At 32.3% G+C, this 20,980-nt stretch overlaps 1 protein-coding gene across 1 annotated transcript in view; it reads right to left on the bottom strand.

Moving 5' to 3' along the window:
* timeout (circadian regulator timeout) overlaps nt 1-20,980 on the bottom strand; it is a 1,081,463-nt gene that overhangs the window by 753,812 nt on the left and 306,671 nt on the right. Inside the window, exon 8 of the mRNA XM_075291454.1 lies at nt 4,298-4,454. Coding sequence (XP_075147569.1) covers nt 4,298-4,454 — 157 coding nt within the window. The remainder of the gene's footprint in view (nt 1-4,297; nt 4,455-20,980) is intronic.

Here is a 20,980-nt window from a genome sequence, read left to right as displayed (position 1 = left end):
TATTTGGAACAATTAATAATTCTAACATCCTTTCAGAAAATACCGTTATTTAGAAGAATTTGTCATCATGCATCGGTTTCGTTGCTTAGTACACACAAAAAATTTTTTTCTGATTCAATCACGAAATTAATTGATCCAATTAATTTTTAATTGAAATGTCTTCAATCACAGAAATGATAGTATCAATTAAAAAATTAATTGAAGGTCAATTAAAAAGTTAATTGATCCAATCAAAAAATTAATTGATACTATTATTTTTGTGATTGATTTTTGTTTCAATTAAAAAATTTGTTGAATCAATTAAATTTTTAATAGAATATTTTTTAAAACTCAATTAAAATTTTAATTGGAAAAATTTTCGTGAAATTTTTTTGTGTGTAGTAAATAATTTTATGTCTTCCGTGGATATATCCACTATAGTGAAACTACAACTGCAAAAAAAGTTATTTGAACGATTTCTATCGTGGTCGATCTAAGTATTTATATCTCTATATATAATCAAGACCCATCGGCTCCTGGAATTTGGCAAGATGTGCCTCAAGTTTGAAGCGACCACTATGCACATAATACTGCGAACAAAACGAACGCCACTAAAAACGCCACATTCAACTACCAACAAAATATATTGTTGCTTGATAGAAGAGTCCACCTACAGTAAATAATCGAAAAATATCGTAGGGATAACCTCTCCACCATCCCACGGGACCTCATCACGCTGGTATCACTTACGGTGTTATCACAAACAGGGCTGTGGAGTCGAGCCAATTTTGCTCGACTCCGACTCCAGCATTTTTCATCAGCTCGACTCCGACTCCGGGTAATATAACTAAATCTCATTTTAATACCACTAATTTGTAGTTCTATTGTGGGGGTACCGTAAGTGGATCGATATAAAGTATCGCATTTATTTATGTGTTCAAAAATAAAGGTCTTAATTTCACATTAGATGCCAATTAAACTCTATATTTCAAATTTAGGGCAATGTTTAATAAATAAAATAATGATATAAATACCCATCATAATATGAGAAGATACCAACAGTATATGTATTTGTGGACCAAAATTATTATTACTATCTCAAATCCTTTAAATTTTCATATTCCCATATGCATGAATTTGAATCTGAATCGATTTAGACAAAATTGTATATACTTCTACAAAATCTATGTACTTAAAATTTAAATCTAACGTTATGGGACGTAACACAATTTTAACAAAAAATAACAAAAAGTAAAAAAAAGTCGGGCGGGCCGATTATAATACACTCTGCACAACTTTGTATTTAGAACTCCATTTTGATAAAATCTCAAATCAGACTTCTACAAAATCTCGGGCAATATTGTTTAGACAATTTCGCAAAAATGCATTTATGATTCATTCATTGAAAAATTTGAAAATTTGAGTCATTTCTACAAGTTTTCGAATTTTTGTCTAGTAAATAGAATTTTTTATAGAAATAAAAGTTTGAAAAAATTATCAATAGAAAAATGCAGCAAACAAAATTTTGCAAATTTTTCTATAGAAATAAAATTTTGCAAAATATTCTATAAAAGCAACATTTTGACTAAATTTTCTATAGAAATAAAATTTTGACTATTGTTTAGACAATTTCGCAAAAATGCATTTATGATTCATTCATTGAAAAATTTGAAAATTTGAGTCATTTCTACAAGTTTTCGAATTTTTGTCTAGTAAATAGAATTTTTTATAGAAATAAAAGTTTGAAAAAATTATCAATAGAAAAATGCAGCAAACACAATTTTGCACATTTTTCTATAGAAATAAAATTTTGCAAAATATTCTATAAAAGCAACATTTTGACTAAATTTTCTATAGAAATAAAATTTTGACTAAATTTTATATAGAAAAAAATATTTCTATAGTAATAAAATTTTGAATGCATTTTTTGTAGCAGTGAGTATCAGTAAGAAAAAAAAAATTGAGAAAATTTAATATAGAAATAAAATTTGACAATTTTTTCTTATAGAAATAAAATTTTGAAAAAATTATCAATAAAAATACAATTTTAGAAAAATTTTTGTGTAGTAAATAAAATTCTGCAAAATATTCTACAGAAACAAAATTTTGACTAAATTTTCTATAGAAATAACATTTTGACAAAATTTTCTATAGAAATAAAATGTTGACCAAATTTTCTAATAAAAAAATCTGTTACTATAAAATTTTGGCAAATATTTCTATAGAAATAAAATTTTGACCAAATTTTCTAATAAAAAATTCAATTACTATAAAATTTTTTCCAAATTTTCTATAGAAATAAAATTTTGAAAAAAATTTTGTGTAACAAACAAGGTTTTGCAAAATTTTCTATAGAAATAAAATTTTGCAAAATATTCTATAGAAACAAAATTTTTATTCAATTTTCTATAGAAATAAAATTTCGACTAAATTTTCTATAGAAAAAAATATTTTTATAGTAATAATATTTTGAATAAATTTTTATAGAAATAAAGTTGTGACAAAATTTGCTATAGAAATAAAATTTTGACAAAAGTTTTTATAGAAATAACATTTTGACAAAACTTTCTATAAAAAACAACTTTGAAAAAATTTTCTGTTAATATTCCACATATGTATATGGCCTTAAAATAAAATTAAAAAAAAAATAATTTCGATTGTTCGAAATATTTCAAATAAATTGATATGGGCATTAAAATGGTTCGATCCAGCCCATCTGCTAGTCTAACATTCTAGGAAACATAAAAAGATAGACGTAATTGGAAGTTGATTTTCATTTACAATCATTCTGTACATTGATCGAATAAATAACGCAATGGAAACTAATTTGCGTAAAAACTTGCTTAGTTACAAAAATGTGAAATGCTTTAAAAAATTTGGTTTAGCCGGAGTCGGAGTCGAGCAAAATTTTTACGACTCCGACTCCAGCAAAATCTTCAGACTCCAACTCCAAGACTCCGACTCCGGCTCCACAGCCCTGATCACAAACACAAGGGTTAAACATCTATTCGTCTGTCTCTAAACAATTTTTTGTAATCCAAGTCTACGTCACAGTTTTAGTCGAATCAAATTTGGCACAAGTATGTGTTTTGGATCAGTATGGAACCTTATTCAGTTTGGAAGAAATATTTTCCAATTTAAATTTGGTCAAAATCGGTTCAGATTTAGATATAAATCCCATATATCTTTCCCTCGATATCCACTAATATGACCTCAAACACCGCGGTTTCGTTAATATGACTACAATACCCACACGTATTTAGAGAGGGAATATGATCAGCCCAAACATGTTTCAATAGCAAAATGTTATTTTTGAATTGGGAACATGGATCAGTTTTGCAGCAAGCATGTTGTTTTCATGTCAATTTAATGTTATTTTATGTTTTTTCTTTAAAAAATCTGCCAAGAAGGAGCTTCCCCTCTAACGTAAATACAAACAACAAATTTCGTATTTAGGGATCATCCTTCCTCCAAATTTAAAAAAATGTCTAGGTTTCTAAAGAGGGATGTCACCTTCCCCGATGAAATATCGAAAATAAAGTAACATATGGGATTTTTGTCTAAAGACCACCGTCAACATTCCTGAATAAACTTGGGGAACTTCATTTCAAGTTTCAATATGTCAGGCAACCTAACTTTCAAAAAGTTTGGCAAATAATTAGGCTACCAATATTAATCATTCCCTTTCCCAGTGTTCTCTGTAAATGTCACATAAATGAGAAAAGCTAACTTGCTTCATTATACTTTAAAATAAAGTCGTGTAAAGGGGAGGTTTCCCTACCCGGCAAAATTTCGCAAAAAAATGCGGATCTTTGTCTAGAGGTCACGCCCAAACTTCCCCAAAAATTTCAAACAAAACGGAAAACCTAGCTCAATTTTTACAAAGTCGGGTAACGATGTGGTCCCCTACACTCAAAAAAAAAAACCGCGAAAAGTGAATGAAATTTTTGATAAATGAGATCTGTATCCTAATTTTAATTTTATTGGTCCTAGATTTAAAGCCATATAAGCTCGCTAACACATTTCTTTATTTTAAAGAAGCCGCATCTTTGGCTCGGAGTCAATACTAAAATCCTTAAGAGAAAGTTAAAATCTTTGGATCCAAGTAAACTTTTTGTGAGTGTACAACCAAACATTTGTATCTCGGAGTTAATATATCGACGATGGTTGAAAAATTATTGTTTAGGATTAAAAAAAATTTTTTTTTGTTCGTCAATTATTTTAAACATATTTTCCACAAAACATAATAAACTATTATTTATAATATGTTCCATTTAAATAATAATAATAAAAAAAAAACAACAACGAAGAATCTTACCTCTGTTTCCTGTCTCGGTTTTTCAGTCTTTTTCGATTTTTTATTTGATCGTTTTGCAGTTCGTTTTTTATCTTGCACAACCACAGAATCCTTGCAAAATTTCTCCATCATTTTTATAAAAATATTGGCAGTTTCCACCACGTCACGTAGATAAGCTCTGTGTAACGAGAAAAACACAAAACAAAAATTATTTATAAAACATATGTGTGGGGAGGGGGTGGGGTATAGGTTGAGTGAGATAGCAAACAAATGATAATAAAGCCTTTAGAATTATTTACATAGAAGCGTATTTATGTATTTTTTCAGGTTTTCTATAATAAATTCATTGTATACAGTTTGTATGGCATTTAGTATTTGTTTCACACCGATAACATGATTTGAATTGAAATTAATTGTTTCATGATTTTTTTTTTTTTGGTTTGTTGTGCGAAATTTTGGTAGGAGTTTTTGAAATTAAATTGTTATGCCCAACGTGACGTTGAATTAATTGTAAACTAAGTCGATATAGATTTTATTGAAGGACATTGTTTATTTATTATATTATTGGATGGTATAAACTCAAAGAACGAAAATGTAAATCTATTTTGATAAAAATTATGAGAGTGCAAAAAACGGCGGGATTTTTTCAAATGTATGATAATTTATTCGGAAAAAATGTAACAAGCGAATCATACGAATCATTGTTCGTCGCTAGCCAATACTTTCATAATCATGGTTCTCAATCAGCAAATCGATCCAATTTTTGGCTTCTTCATAAAAACGAAAATTAAGATTAGCCAGGTCGTGCGTCGTCGATCGGAACAAGTGGGAATGAGAAGGGGCAAAGTCTAAGCTATACGGCGGGTGGGATAGGAGTTCCCTTTTGAGTGTTTCCAAATAATAGGTTTACAAGACCTTGTCGTGACTCTCCAAATATACAACTAGAGAAGGAATATGATCATCTTAACCATGTTTCAAGAGCAAAATGTTATTTTTGGACGGGGAACATGAAACATGTTTGCCGCAACCATGTGGTTTTCTTAAAACTTCATATTGTTTCCATTAGTTAGGTTTAAAAGAGAAACTATGCACTAAATTTAGTTTGGCTCGAATAATAATTAGTTTAAAGCAGGGATGCGGAGCGAAGCATTTTTTTGCCGGAGGGGACCGTTATCAAACTGAAAAACATCTCCGAAAAAAAATTGTTTAATGTAATTGTTTTGGTAGCAAAATTGCTAAAAAAAAACAAGTCATTCTTGAAATTCCAAAACCGAGGCAAGCTATACAAATAGTGTAAATATGGCGATGATATTTTCTTTATTATATAAGTTTGTGCATTTGTATGTAACGCAAGAGGAATTAGTCTGAGACCTATCGATCTTCTTAGAATTGAATTACGAGACGATTTCGCGATGTCCGCCTTGCTGTCTGTATATGTACTTTTACGTTCGTCTTTTGTGAAGCAACTTTTATTATTGTGAAAAAAATGGAAAAAAGGAATTTCGTGTTTTGATAAAATACTGTTTTCTGAAGGGAAAAAATACGGTGGAAAAACTTGGCTTGATAATGAGTTTCCAGACTCTGCCCCAGGGAAATCAACAATAATTGATTGGTATGCAAAATTCAAGCGTGGTGAAATGAGCACGGAGGACGGTGAACGCAGTGGACGCCCGAAAGAGGTGGTTACCGACGAAAACATCAAAAAATCCACAAAATGATTTTGAATGACCGTAAAATGAAGTTGATCGAGATAGCAGAGGCCTTAAAGATATCAAAGGGACGTGTTGGTCATATCATTCATCAATATTTGGATATGCGGAAGCTCTGTGCAAAATGGGTGTCGCGCGAGCTCACATTTGACTAAAAACAACAACGTGTTGATGATTCTGAGCGGTGTTTGCGGCTGTTAACTCGTAATACACCCGAGTTCTTCCGTCGATATGTGGCAATGGATGAAACATGGCTCCATCACTACACTCCTGAGTCCAGTCGACAGTCGGCTGAGTGGACAGAACCGATGAACCGTCTCCGAAGCGTGGAAAGACTCAAAAGTCCGCTGGCAAAGAATGGCCTCTGTTTTTTGGGATGCGCATGGAATAATTTTTATCGATTATCTTGAGAAGGGAAAAACCATCAACAGTGACTATTATATGGTGTTAATGGAGCGTTTGAAGGTCGAAATCGCGGCAAAACGGCCCCATATGAAGAAGAAAAAAGTGTTGTTCCACCAAGACAACGCATCGTGCCACAAGCCATTGAGAACGATGGCAAAAATTCATGAATTGGGCTTCGAATTGCTTCCCCGCCCAACGTATTTTCCATATCTGGCCCCAGCAACTTTTTCTTGTTCTCAGACCTCAAAAGGATGCTCGCAGGGAAAAAATTTGGCTGCAATGAAGAGGCGATCGGCGAAACTGAGGCCTATTTTGAGGCAAAACCGAAGGAGTACTACCAAAATGGTATCAAAAAATTGGAAGGTCGTTACAATCGTTGTATCGCTCTTGAAGGGAACTATGTTGAATAATAAAAACGAATTTTGACAAAAAATGTGTTTTCTTTGTTAGACCGGGGACTTATCAGCCAACCTGTTATTCCTGAAACCCGTAAGTTAAAACTCAATATGTACGATATATTTTATTATATATTGTATAATTTCGAATTTCAGATGCTTATTAAGGAAATCCGCACACCCTCAAAAAATCGCATTTGTAACATATACCCCAAACACATTTTGCTTCAAGCATATATTTTGTTTGTATTGGTCAAATATATTAGGACATAGTAAAAATTTTAATGAAATTTTCTTTGTGTGTGTATATATTTTTAAGGCGCCAATTGGTAACTTCCATTATTTTACTTGCAGCATACTCTCTAGATCTCTCTTTCTAAACACATATATGTTTATAGGCTATTTCCAAATTAATATATGTTTGCGTCTAAGCATATTATATTTACAAACATTTTATGCCCCAAACATAATATTATTAACATATATGTCGCAAACATATATTAACATATATGTCGCAAACATATATTAACATATATGTCGCAAACATATTATGCTAGTTTATGAACATTATATGATTGCACTTAAAAATATTGTGTTAAAAAATTTGAGTTCCAAACATATAAGTTTTACACCCAAACATATGAAAAACAGTCTTTTTCGCCCGTGCACAACAAAAAATTGCTAAATCGAAGAAATTGGAAAACGATTTAATGAATATAGCAACTTATGCCACATATATCTTTCATATTGAAAATATTGAAAACATGGAAATTGAAATTAAATAGTTTTGGTTCTACTAACATAGAATATTACTCTTTTGAAGAAGCAATTACTAACTACCAACAAGTAACTGCATCCAACGTGCAAAGACAAATATTTCCTTTATTGTACATCATAAGTCATAGTTTTGTGTAATATAATAATGATATTTTGAAATAAAGTACTGGTGGTAAAAATCTTTGGCGCCAAATCATGGTCATTGTTACGATGGGATAGTTCATTTTTCGTAAACAATAGTTCACTTTTTTTTTGGGTAGAAACTTTAAATATGACTTCGGGAAGTTTACCATTTGAACTCTTCTGTTATAAAATCCACCTGAATTGCTAAATACGTTCAATAAACCAGTTGAGTTTTCAAAGGTAACTGTTATAATGCCCAATCCCGCCTTTAGGCGGGCTTCGTTATGGAGGAAGCCTTTAGTAAAACACACCTTAAGCCAATTAAACTGGGTAAAATAAAAAGAAAATTTAGTTAAAACTGTTCAAGAGGCTTTGCAGCATGTTTTTGCTCCGGAGCGGAACGAAAATAAATGGGCCGCTCTGGACCCCTGGTTTAAAGACAAAATCTTTGGCTTTTTTACTGTTTTGCTGTGTATTTTCCTCACGAACGAAATCTAGACAAACGAAATTCTCCTTTGTTGTAAAGTACTTTCTTAAAGGGAAATTAAATTCAAATTTATGACAAGCGTAGCAATGACTGCTTCAAAACTATTTTGTTTGCTGTTAAAGAAACTTTTTTAACGACAAAAGAAAACTTCGTTTATCTAAAACTTCGTTCGTGAGAAAAGAAAACTGCTCTATTAGGGTATGAGTTGTGCCATAAAGCATTCCTTGCATTCTCTGAGTTTATCCCCATATACCACCCTGGCTAGGAGCCCATATTAGGTTAGGTTAGGTGGCAGCCCGATGTATCAGGCTCACTTAGACTATTCAGTCCATTGTGATAACACACTGGTGGACTTCTCTCTTATCACTGAGTGCTGCCCGATTCCATGTTAAGCTCAATGACAAGGGACCTCATTTTTATAGCCGAGTCCGAACGGCGTTCCACATTGCAGTGAAACCACTTACAGAAGCTTTGAAACCCTCAGAAATGTCACCAGCATTACTGAGGTGGGATAAACCACCGCTGAAAAACTTTTTGGTGTTCGGTCGAAGCAGGAATCTAACCCACGATATTGTGTATGCAAGACGGGCATGCTAACCATTGCACCACGGTGGCTCCATTGCATCACGGTGGCTCCATATTACTGGATTATCTCAATTATGTTAGTCAGTAAATCAATTTACCAAATAATTCGTAATAACGTAATCGCCTAATTGATTTAGCATTATCTAGTATTAAGGCATAAAGCTATATTTGCATATGTATTTGCAGCTTACTTTTGCCAATAGTAAATATTTTTTCATAGACAATCGTTGTCTTTGTTAAATATAAAATAATTTATGTTCATTTTCATGTTTTTTTTTTTTTTTGATTTTATTGATGTTATTATTTAGTAGTATTTTTGTATGCATATTTAATTTAAATATAAAAACAAAAAAATGTTGCCCAAGCTTTAAAGGGTGAATGCAACCTATGCAATTTTCATATTGGAAATGTAATTATCTATACAAAATTATCAAATGGACTTGTCTAATTAAATTTAAAGTGATTATGGTGGAAGAAAAAAAACAGCTTTAAAAAAAATTTCTTTGTGGGGGTACACTACAACGCTCAATACAAAATCCGAATGAATCCATGCAGCATCCTCAAAAAAAACTTTTGCTTAATTTGAAAGTTTTTTTATCTTTAATGCGAAAATTCAGTAGTTCAGTTAATTTAGAGAGTATTTCTCTACGCTAGAACTATTTTCCCTACTTTAACTTTACTTTGGCAAAAAAAAAAAAAAATTAACGACGTAAATCGAAGTTGGATGGAACAAAAAAATTTTACGACGTAAATCGGAACAACGTAAACCGAGGCGACGTAAATCGAGGGATTGCTGTAGTTTCATCCGTAAATACACAAGAACGCCGATAATAGTATAGTAAAACAGTTGTATAGCACATTTTTTTCTAATTTTTTGTTCCAAAAATAGTGGTTGTATCTTAAAATATACAGTGCGCATTAAACTAACTTTTTATTTACAAATAAACCATTTGATTGTAGTATAGAACAGAGACATTATTACACTTTTTACCAACATTAATTTTTATCTCTGGTAAATATTCACCCTTATTCCTGAAGTCGCCCTCGCCGTCGCTTTTCCTCTGTCGCCACTGGTTGGTATTCCGTTCGACGATATATTCTGCTATCGAAGAAAATCGGCATTCCTGGTGTCGATTTTTGTCGCCAATATCGTCGTTTTTTGTCGCCTTTAAATTTACCAGCGACAAGTTTAGTGTTTAATTTTTGAAGAAGTTTTTTAGATTTTATTAATCGAACAATTGAAAAATAAATTTAAAAAATAGAAATTGGTAAGAGGTAAAGTGACTAATCTTCAACAATTACAAACAAATGGAAAAAATCAGTATATACAGCAGTTATGGTCATCACATTCACATCATAGAAAATAACACTGTACAATTAACCCTTATATTACGTTGAGTATTAGGTCGTATTTTTCATCATCGAATTCCTTACTTTTGGATTATAATTAAAAGTTCTTACTACTCAGCATGAATTCAGCATATGTTACCAATTAATGCACTGAGTGATAAAAATTGTTAATTATATTCGAACAGTAAGATATACGGTGTTGAAAAATACGATATGGGTCATCAAATGACCCCAACGTAGTATAAGGGTTAAAGTAAAAGTGTTGATTTTCAATTCCATTTATTGTTAATAGAAACCCTTCAAGGCCAATGTATTTTATTTAGCACCAAACTTAGATAACAAATGTGTCCTTCACGAACTTTGAATGATCCTTGGGCATATAATGTCAACGTCGTTCCAATTGTATATGCCGGATGTTGTTATTGTCCTAATGTAGATATCTAAATCATTTCCCGAGTCAAATTTATCATTTATTTTGATTTTCAAAGTCAAAATTGGATTACAAACAAATAGCATTTTGAACGCAAATAATTAAAATTCAGTTTTGTATATCAGCTGATTGTTTTCTTTCATGATGATCCTTGTGCCATTGATCTCAGCGTCGTCTCCATTTTTGTAGTTTTGGAAGCTTTTACTGTCCTTGAATATATATCCACATTTTTCCCGCGTCAAATTAACTATTTTTCTTGATTTTCCGACATAAAATTACGTCGGAAATAAAAATATTTTAAACCGAAAAAATTAAAATTAATTTTTTGCACATCAGCTGATTGTTTTCTAGTGATATCGGCCTTTTATTACCGAGTATTGTAATTGGTACAAAAAGTAATCGTCGTCGTCGCCGTCGCCACTTCACAGGAATACCAATTAAATGACGAGACGACTTAAAAGCGACGGCGAGAGCGAGGGCGACTTCAGGAATAAGGGTGATTAATTATTCTCCAATTTGTAGGTTTTTGAATTTTCGTGCGGAAATTGATTTTCAATTTTGGTTTCAGATTACACACACTTACTATAGGCTTTCCAAAAAAAACATATTTCTTGAATGCAACAAACTTGAATTCGGTCAAAGTTTTAAGTATTTTTCTGGTTGTACACGCAAAGACAGTTTTTCTAAAATATTTTTCTATGCCAAGTGTTATTCGTATGTATGATAAGCTTTCTATAATAAGGGAATTCAGTGCTTTCGTTTTATAAGAAATTTTAATAAATTTGGGGAAACTTGGTTTTAGTTCGGGTTTTGTTTATTTTTACGAATGCTTTGTTATCAGTCAATAAAATTTTCTTGTTCAGTAGTAAATTCTTATACCCAGCGAAGAAAACAGTATTAGTAAAATTCCATGCCTTATTCTAGTTAATGAACTATTCCTAACTGCTTTCAGTTTAGGATTTTTTTACTGAAACAATTAAATTTTATTATTTCACACAAAAATTTACCTTAATGGAAATAATATGGCTAAACTAAATTGATGAACATTTTTTCCTTTAGTTTCGAAGACACTTTTTTCTGGGTGTAAGTTCAACCCGTACGCTTCCCGAAGATAAATTTAAAGATTCTACCTACGAAGACTAGATTAGATTCTGGATTTATAAGAACCAATTTTGTTTGAGTTTTAGAGAAATCATAAACATATCGCACTCTTAGAAAAATATGTTTTTCATATGTTCCGATATAAACAAAATGTGTTTCGGGCAGAATTTTAAAACACAATATATTTAAGTGCAAACATGTAATGTTCCTAAACTAGCACTAAATGTTTGGGACATCTATGTTAATATGTTAGAATATATTATGTTTGGGGCATGAATGTTTCATAAAAATCATATGTGTGGATGCAAACATATATAAATTTACAAATTTCGACTAAACATACATATGTTGTGATATTTTATTCAAAGCGACAGAGAGAGTATATAGATGGAAACCGGGAGAGTTGACAAAAGATATCAACATAACACAGCGAAAGAATCAAAAGAGAATAATTTTGTTTTATGATAAGGCCAAAAATTTGATATGCTAAGTCTAAATATTATTTAATTTAAATAAAGAGACATTCGGAACCAAGAGAATAGACATTTGAAAAACAAACAGCATATGTTGTTAACGAAAGGGCACTATACTCTTTTTAGAGTTGGGACAGTAAAATGAAATAGGAAAGAAATAGTGAAAAATTACACAGTAAAATGTACAAAAACAAAATTTAGTTCCTCTTTATTAATAAGTAGTCCACGAGGAGTTGACGGACACCTTAAAATATAAAAGTGGGCATTATGTTCGAGTTTTGCAGCTAAACAATTTAAAAAGTTTATTATCTTTAAAATTAATTATTAAAGAAAAATAAAAGGTATTTTAGAGCGATGGTGTTAAATGCTAGTAAAAAACTGTTCACGCCTAAATAAATTTATGTTTATATTATAAAATTATTTATGTATGTTTATACTCGACTCCACGTTCTTCCTTTGTTAGAGTTTTTGAATTCCTTTCAAATTTTAAAGTATTGTACCAAAAACAGTTTTTTGTTACAAAACTGTTATTTTTGCAATAAAAAAATATTTTATCCAAAAATCAGTCAATAAATCTTTAATAACCCACATTTCGAAGTTTCATTATAACAATTTAATATAGTATAAATATAAATGTGTGGATAAAAAAAAGTGTTCGGTCGGAGTAGGGATTGAACCCACGACCCTTTGCATGCAAGGCAGACATGCTAACCACTGCTCCACGTGGCCAACAAATGTATGTTTCTGTTAAATAATGTTATCTTTACATGGGCTCGTGGGCGCTGCAAACTATGCTATATAAATGTAACTTATAACGATAATTATCTGCTGGTGACCATAACAGCTACGTAGCCCAGTGGATAGTGTGTTGGCTTACAATCTGTATGGTCCTCGGTTCGATCCGTACAGGCGAAAGGTAAAATTTAAAAAATTTATAAAAGTGAATAATTTCTTCAACATTATTTGTATTACAGAAAAAGGTGCCAAGAGCAAATATATTTCGTGGAAGTGAAAATAAGGAGTATGTTAGGGAATGAGCACAATCGCACAGTCTTTGGGAAAAATTCTTCCAAGCATATAATGCTTCCAAACATATAATATGTTTACATAAAACAAACATATTAATGTTTCGGCAGTATCCAATAATATATGTGCTTCCCGCAAAATATGTTTGGAACATATGTTAAAGAAGCGAATTTTTTAAGGGTGCGTATAATTGATAAAAGAAAGCCTTGATTTGAAATCTTAATTTTGTAGATTTTTACCGCCATTATTTAAATTATTACGAGGAGTAAAATCTGAAACGTGTACTTTCAGTTTAATGCATTTTACCAAAACTTGGACCGATACACCTCATTTTCGACACACCTCTTTCTGGTCATAAAATATCTCCAGATTTCAAATTCCAGGCAAATTGGATAGTAAATACAGTTTCTAGACGCCCAAGAAGTAAGATCGGGAGATCGGTCAATATGGGGGCTATATCAAACCATGGACCGATACAGACCATTTTCGACACACCTCTTTATGGTCCCAAAATATCTCAAGATTTCCAATTTCAGGCACATCGGATAGAAAATATAGTATCTAAGAAGTAAAATCGGGAGATCGGTCTATATGGGGGCTATACCAAAACATAGATCGAAACACCCCATTTTCGACACACCAATTTGTAGTCCTAAAATACCTCTAGATTTTCAATTTCAGGCAAATCGGATAGAAAATACAGTTTCTAGACGCCCAAGAAGCAAAATCGGGAAATCGGTCTATATGGGGGCTATACCAAAACCTATAGAACGATAGACACAATTTTCAGCACACCTTTTGATGGTCCCAAAATACCTCTAGATTTCCAATTTCAGGCAAATTGGATAAAAACTACGGTTGTATAAGCTCAAGACGCCAAATTGGGAGGTCGGTTTATATGGGGACTATATCAAAACTTGGACCGATATAGCCCATCTTCGAACTTGATCTGCCTGCAGACAAAAGACGAGTTTGTGCAAAATTTCAGCACGATTGCTTCATTATTGAAGACTGTAGCGTGATTACAACAGACAGACAGCCAGACAGACAGACAGACGGACATCGTTATATCGTCTTAGAATTTCTCCCTGATTATATATTCTTGGTCAGGGAGAAATTCTAAGACGATATAACGATGTCCGTCTGTCTGTCTGTCTACTTTATATAGTCGGAAATCGATATTTCGATGTGTTACAAACGGAATGACAAACTTATTATACCCCCGTCACCATTCTGGTGGTGACGGGGGTCTCGGTAAGTTACAAGTTTCGGTATCAGGCTAACATGAAATATAATAAGCAACGATGAGCCCGTCGTAAAACTAGGAAAAACACGACTAATGTACGCGTTAGAATTGTTGTTGTATCCTGGAAACCAGTTTCTGTAAATTGTCACATGTTGTAGTTGACTGTAGAAACAATAAGCATTGTTCAACTGTTCACCACTTAGGTGAATTCTAACAAATTAGCTTTCTAAAAATAAATTTCGTGTTGTTGCATTACTATGTAACAAAACGAAATAAAAATAAGATTAAGGGACTTGTAAGTTATATGAAAAGATGATGTACAGTGGGAGAAAAGATGATTCAATTTGTAAGAGGAAATTTCCCAAATGTTTTCTCCATAAGGAGTTAGCATAAAGGGCCCAAAATTGAGTTATCTCTCCCAGCCAGATCTATACTAAAGGCTGTGGAAAGGTTCATTCGCCCGAACCGAAACATGTACAGTCCAGGCGTGTATAGATTTGTATCTGGCGTTTTCTTTTCAATGGCTCTATTAACCATGTTCCTTAATCTATATCTGTCCATAAAGCTCGAAAAATAATTGTATAATTAGAAATTTACTGTCATTTTGGAATAAAAAATAACTTTTTTATTAAAGAAATATTTTTTTTTAACAAAAAGTGTGATAAAGGTTTGAACCTTTCAAAGATATTAAAAAAAACAAAAACTGTACCAACAGCGTTTGCGATTTATACATTTGTTTTAATTTCTTACAGAAAAATTTACATTGGTTCTTTTTCGAAATAGTTTCCGCTAAGCAAATTAGAGTGGATCGTATACATTTATGTGCAAATTCAACCGAATCCAATGTAATAAATTATTCCTATCTATATCCAGGCAAATCATGACTATTACATTTCAAGGCCAGTCATATTGATTAAGAAAATAAGGTATAATATATCTTAATGTGAGTACATGCGTTTACATATTTCACATAGTATAGTACATGTGGAGTATAACTTTCGTCCTTATCGTTCACCAATCACAAATATTTGCAAATATCCAGACTCATATACTACAAGTACACAAACAAAAACAACCAGCAAGGCAGCAAAATAATGCCATTTATAATTATCGCTGCTAGTATTATTACCAGGCAACAATTAATAATCGACAAGGGTCAATATTAATTAATAACAAATGAATAACAACAATAAAATTGGATTTATTTCATTTGTATGCCCTCAACATTAACATCTGTCACAAAATACTGGTGACCTAAAATCATGTAATCGAACGCATTTCAATTGACATTTGAATTAAAATCAATAGCTCAGGGGACAAAACATCATCATCAAAAACAAAAGGACAAACTAAAATTAATGTCAATAGAAAGATATAGTATATGCTGTAGAATTTTTTTATAAATGGCTTGTCTGTAATGAATGGAAAGCCTACAGTTAAGATTTATTGGAGTGTGAAAGTTGCAAAAATATGAACAGACATTTTAATAAGACTATAAAATAGAAGAGAACTTTGGAATATAGTGAAAAAAAGACATTTTGTTGAGCAATAATTAATTACAAATAATATTATTTGTTACGCACACCCTCAAAATAATGCTTCTGTAACATCTACTGCCAAAACCATTTTGATTTAAGCAAGTAAAATTTTGGGTATTGACTAAATATTTATAGTTTTGAATTCGTCTAATATACAATATGTTTGAAAGTATGTTGGTCTCAACAACATAATATGTTATTTACACCAAGTTTCAAACATATTGTATTTTTCCATCAACAGATTCTTGTTGTCTTGTTCTAGATTAGTTTAAGATTCTCATTATTCTAGATGTAAGTTTTTAGTCAATAAAGTAATTAGTATTCATTTGGAATCCAAGCCAAAAAGTACGGTGTTTTATTAGAGATTTCAAATGGAGCTCACTGCAATTGTTGTCAATGACAACTAATTGTACAGTTAATCTTTAAACAATAATATGTCTCAATATAAGAATGTACGCCTTTGGATCATATTTTCCCTCAGGTATATTATTCGTACGTGTTGACGTGAAAAAAAACTCAGTTGATAGATTTACGCCGAGTATTGCCACTATATTTGGAAAGGCACGACAAGTTGATTTTGCATTGAACGTTCTTCAATCAGCCAAATATAAAAATGAGCATCAAACTCATATTTCAACTTTGAATGTAGTTGACATAGGGGTAAATTGCCTCGACCATATTTCAAAAGTCTAAGAAACAATAAACCAACAATGTACGTCACCCCTATACTCCTTGTGCGAAATTTGAAGCAAATCACGGCAAAACCCTGGATTTTGAGGCCATATAAGTTCAAATCCGACGAAAGATATATAAGGGAGCTATATCTAAATCTGAATCGATTTTAACCATATTTAGCACATACAATAGTATCGTTAAAAGTACCGCTTGTGCAAAATTTGAAGTAAGTCAGGGCAAAACTCTGGCTTTTGAGACCATATAAGTCCAAATCGGGCGAAAGATATATATGTGAGCTATATCTAAATCTGAACCGATTTTAACAAAATTTGACACACTTAACGATACTATTAAACGTACTCCTTGTGCAAAATTTGAAGCAAGTTAGGGCAAAACTCTGGCTTTTGAGACCATATAAGTCCAAATCGGGCGGAAGATATATATGTGAGCTATATCTAAATCTGAACCGATTTTAACAAAATTTGACACACTTAACGATACTATTAAACGTACTCCTTGTGCAAAATTTGAAGCAAATCACGGCAAAACTCTGGCTTTTGTGGCCATATAAGTTCAAATCGGACGAAAGATATATATGGGAGCTATATCTAAATTTGAACCGATTTCAATCAAATTTACCAAGCATTGGTAAAATGTCAATTCTACCCTCTGTGCAAAATTTTACGAAGATCTGTAGCAAACTTTGGCCTCTGTGGTCATATGAGTCTAAATCGGACGAAAGATATATATGGGAGCTATATCTAAATCTGAACCGATTTGGCTTATATTTTGCAAGATTTTCGAGACTCATAAACGCAAAGAAAAAAAAACGTTTGGAAAACGTGTACCGAAAACGTTTTTCTTTTGTTAGAGTTTTTTGAATTGCTTCGAAAATTTTAAACTTTTATCACCAAAAAAATTCGTTTGTTACAAAATTTTTATTTTTTCAATAACAAAAGTTTTTTTTGAAACAACAACTCAGTTCATTTCGTTTATATCAAACAGTGTTCTTTTCTGACTTTAGGTCTTTAATAAGACACATTTTACAGTTCAAAATTGAATATACTACAATGGAATGTTGAACATTTTTTCGGAATCTTCCGAACATATGTGAAACATATGTAAAAAAAAAAAACAAAAAAAAAAACTTTGGTCGAAGCAGGGATCGAACCCACGACCCTTGGCATGCAAGTCGGACGTAGCAACCACTGCTACACGGTGCCACACTAAATGTTTGTTTCTGTTAAATAAACTTTGTTTATTCGGTTCGTGGGCGCCGCAAGCTATGCTATATAAATATAACTTATATGGATATATATCTATTGATGACCATAACAGGTACATAGCTCAGTGGGTAGTGTGTTGGCTTACAAAGTGCATGGTCCGTGGTTCGATTCTCCGTCCAGGCGAAAGGTACAAAAATTATAAAAATTTATAAAATCGTATAATTTCTTCTACATTGTTGGTATTACAGGAAAAGGTGTTAAGAACTAAAAAACCTCGACGATGTGAGAAAGATGTGAGGGAAAATGCAATTAGCAAGAAAACAATGTTTTTATACCCTGCGCCACACTGTGGAACAGGGTATTATAAGTTAGTGCATATGTTTGTAACACCCAGACGGAGACGAGATAGACACATGGTGTCTTTGGCAATAACGCTCAGGGTGGGTCCCTGAGTCGATATAACCATGTCCGCCTGTCCGTCCGTCCGACCGTTCGTCCGTCTGTCTAGGTCGCAATTTAAGTCCAATCGCTTTCAAATTTGGCACATGTTCCTAATTTGGGTCAGAATAGAACCCTATTAATTTTGGAAGAAATCGGTTCAGATTTAGATATAGCTCCCATATATCTTTCGCCCGATATGCACTAATATGGACCCAGCAGCCAGAGTTTTATACCGATTTGCTTGAAATTTTGTCCAAACATAACACTTAGTCGTATAGTCAAGTGTGCAAAATTTGATTGAAATCGGTTCCGATTTAGATATAGCTCCCATATATATCTTTCGCCCGATATGGACTAATATGGTCCTAAAAGCCAGAGTTTTGGCCCAATTTGGTTGAAATTGTGCACAGAGAGTAGATTTAGCTTTTGTAGCTATGCGTGCGAAATTTTGTTGAAATCGATTCAGATTTAGATATAAATAAAGTTTTGCGAAGTTTCCTTAAAATTGCTTCAGATTTAAATGTTTCCCATATTTATACCCTTCACCACTACTGTGGTACAGGGTATAATAAGTTTGTGCATTTGTATGTAACGCCAAGAAGGAAAAGTCTGAGACCCATCGTTTAGTATACCGATCGTCTTAGAATTAAATTCTGAGTCGATTTAGCGATGTCCTTCTGTCTGTCTGTCCGTCTGTCTGTCTGTTGATGTATTTTTGTGTGCAAAGTACAGCTCGCAGTTTTAGTCCGATTGTCCTAAAATTTGGTATAGGGTCCTGTTTCGGCTCAAAGACGATCCCTATTGATTTTGGAAAAAATCGGTTCAGATTTAGATATAGCTGCCATATATATTTTTCACCGATCTGGTTATAATTGGCGTGTATATCAAACGATCTTCCTCAAATTCCGTACATCCGAATATTTTATGAGTCTCGAAAAACTTGCAAAATATCAGCCAAATCGGTTCAGATTTAGATATAGCTCCCATATATAGCTTTCGCCCGATTTACACTCATTTGCCCACAGAGGCCAATTTTTTGCTCCGATTTCGTTGAAATTTTGCACAGGGAGTAGAATTAGCATTGTAGCTATGCGTGCCAAATTTGGTTGAAATCGGTTCAGATTTAGATATAGCTCCCATATCTATGTTTTTCTGATTTCGACAAAAATGGTCAAAATACCAACATTTTCCTTGTAAAATCGCCACTGCTTAGTCGAAAAGTTGTAAAAATGACTCTAATTTTCCTAAACTTCGAATGCATATATATCGAGCGATAAATCATAAATAAACTTTTGCGAAGTTTTCTTAAAATTGCTCCAGATTTAAATGTTTCCCATATTTTTTTACTAACATTGTGTTCCACCCTAGTGCATTAGCCGACTTAAATTTTGAGTCTATAGATTTTGTAGAAGTCTATCAAATTCTGTCCAAATCGAGTGATATTTAAATGTATGTATTTGGGATAAACCTTTATATATGTAGCCCCAACACATTTGACGGATGTGATATGGTATCGAAAATTTAGTTCTACAAAGTGGTGCAGGGTATAATATAGTCGGCCCCGTCCGACTTTAGACTTTCCTTACTTGTTTTTTACTAAAATTGTGTTCCACCCTAGTGCATTAGCCAACTTAAATTTTGAGTATATAGATTTTGTAGAAGTCTATCAAATTCTGTCCAGATCGAGTGATATTTAAATGTATGTATTTGGGACAAACCTTTATATATAGCCCCAACACATTTGACGGATGTGATATGGTATCGAAAATTTAGTTCTACAAAGTGGTGCAGGGTATAATATAGTCGGCCCCGCCCGAATTTAGACTTTCCTTACTTGTTTTTTTTTTTTGTTTTTTTGAGTTTGTCTTTATGAAATTGTTTTTACATCCTGGAAAAGAATAAACATTTATCACAAAAAGTATATACTTTTCTTCCAAATACACTTCCTAACAGCGAAAAGCCAATGAGAAACGAACTTTGTTTGTCTAAAATTTCGTTTGGGAGGAAAGAATTATTTTTTTGCGTGTAAAATATTTGGATGTACGGTATTTCAAGAAAACCAATAGCGATTCCAAAACCAATAGCGATTGTCTCTGCCCCAAGAAACGGCCCTATGCCAAATTTGAGGACGATCGGACTTAAATTGCGAGCTGTACTTTGTGGACAAAATTATATATCTAGCTAAATCGACTCAGAATTTAATTCTAAGCCGATCGGTATACTAAAAGATGGGTCTATGACCAATATTTCTTGGCGTTACATACAAATGCACAAACTTATTATACCCTGTACCACAGTAGTGGTGAAGGGTATAAAAATTATAAAGCTTATATAAAGCTAATGCAGACTCCATCGTGGATCAGGTTGTCCATATATTTGCCTCTAAAATTAATTTACTCTATGAACCTTAAATAGATTTCGAATATGGATAATCTCGATCAGTTTTAAGCTATAAAAACGTTTTAAAAGAAACTACTGTAATTTCGTTTGAACACTAAAACAGTGTGGATACAAATTTTCAAACAGCTATTAAGTTCACCAGAATTGCACAAAAATGTAATTAACACTTTACAGAAATCAATGAAAAATCTCTTAATAATTTTTATTAAGAAGTATTTTGAATTTCGAGTGTAGTTACTGAACCATATTCTTAAATATCAACTAATCTAGTCTAATTTTTTTAGTATTAAGTTGTTGTGTTGCACTATCAAGATATT

This window comes from Haematobia irritans, chromosome 1, assembly GCF_050003625.1.
Source record: "Haematobia irritans isolate KBUSLIRL chromosome 1, ASM5000362v1, whole genome shotgun sequence".
Classification (NCBI taxonomy): Eukaryota; Metazoa; Arthropoda; class Insecta; order Diptera; family Muscidae; genus Haematobia; species Haematobia irritans.
Note: the sequence above shows the minus strand (reverse complement) of the source record. Positions and strands in the feature narration are given on the sequence as shown.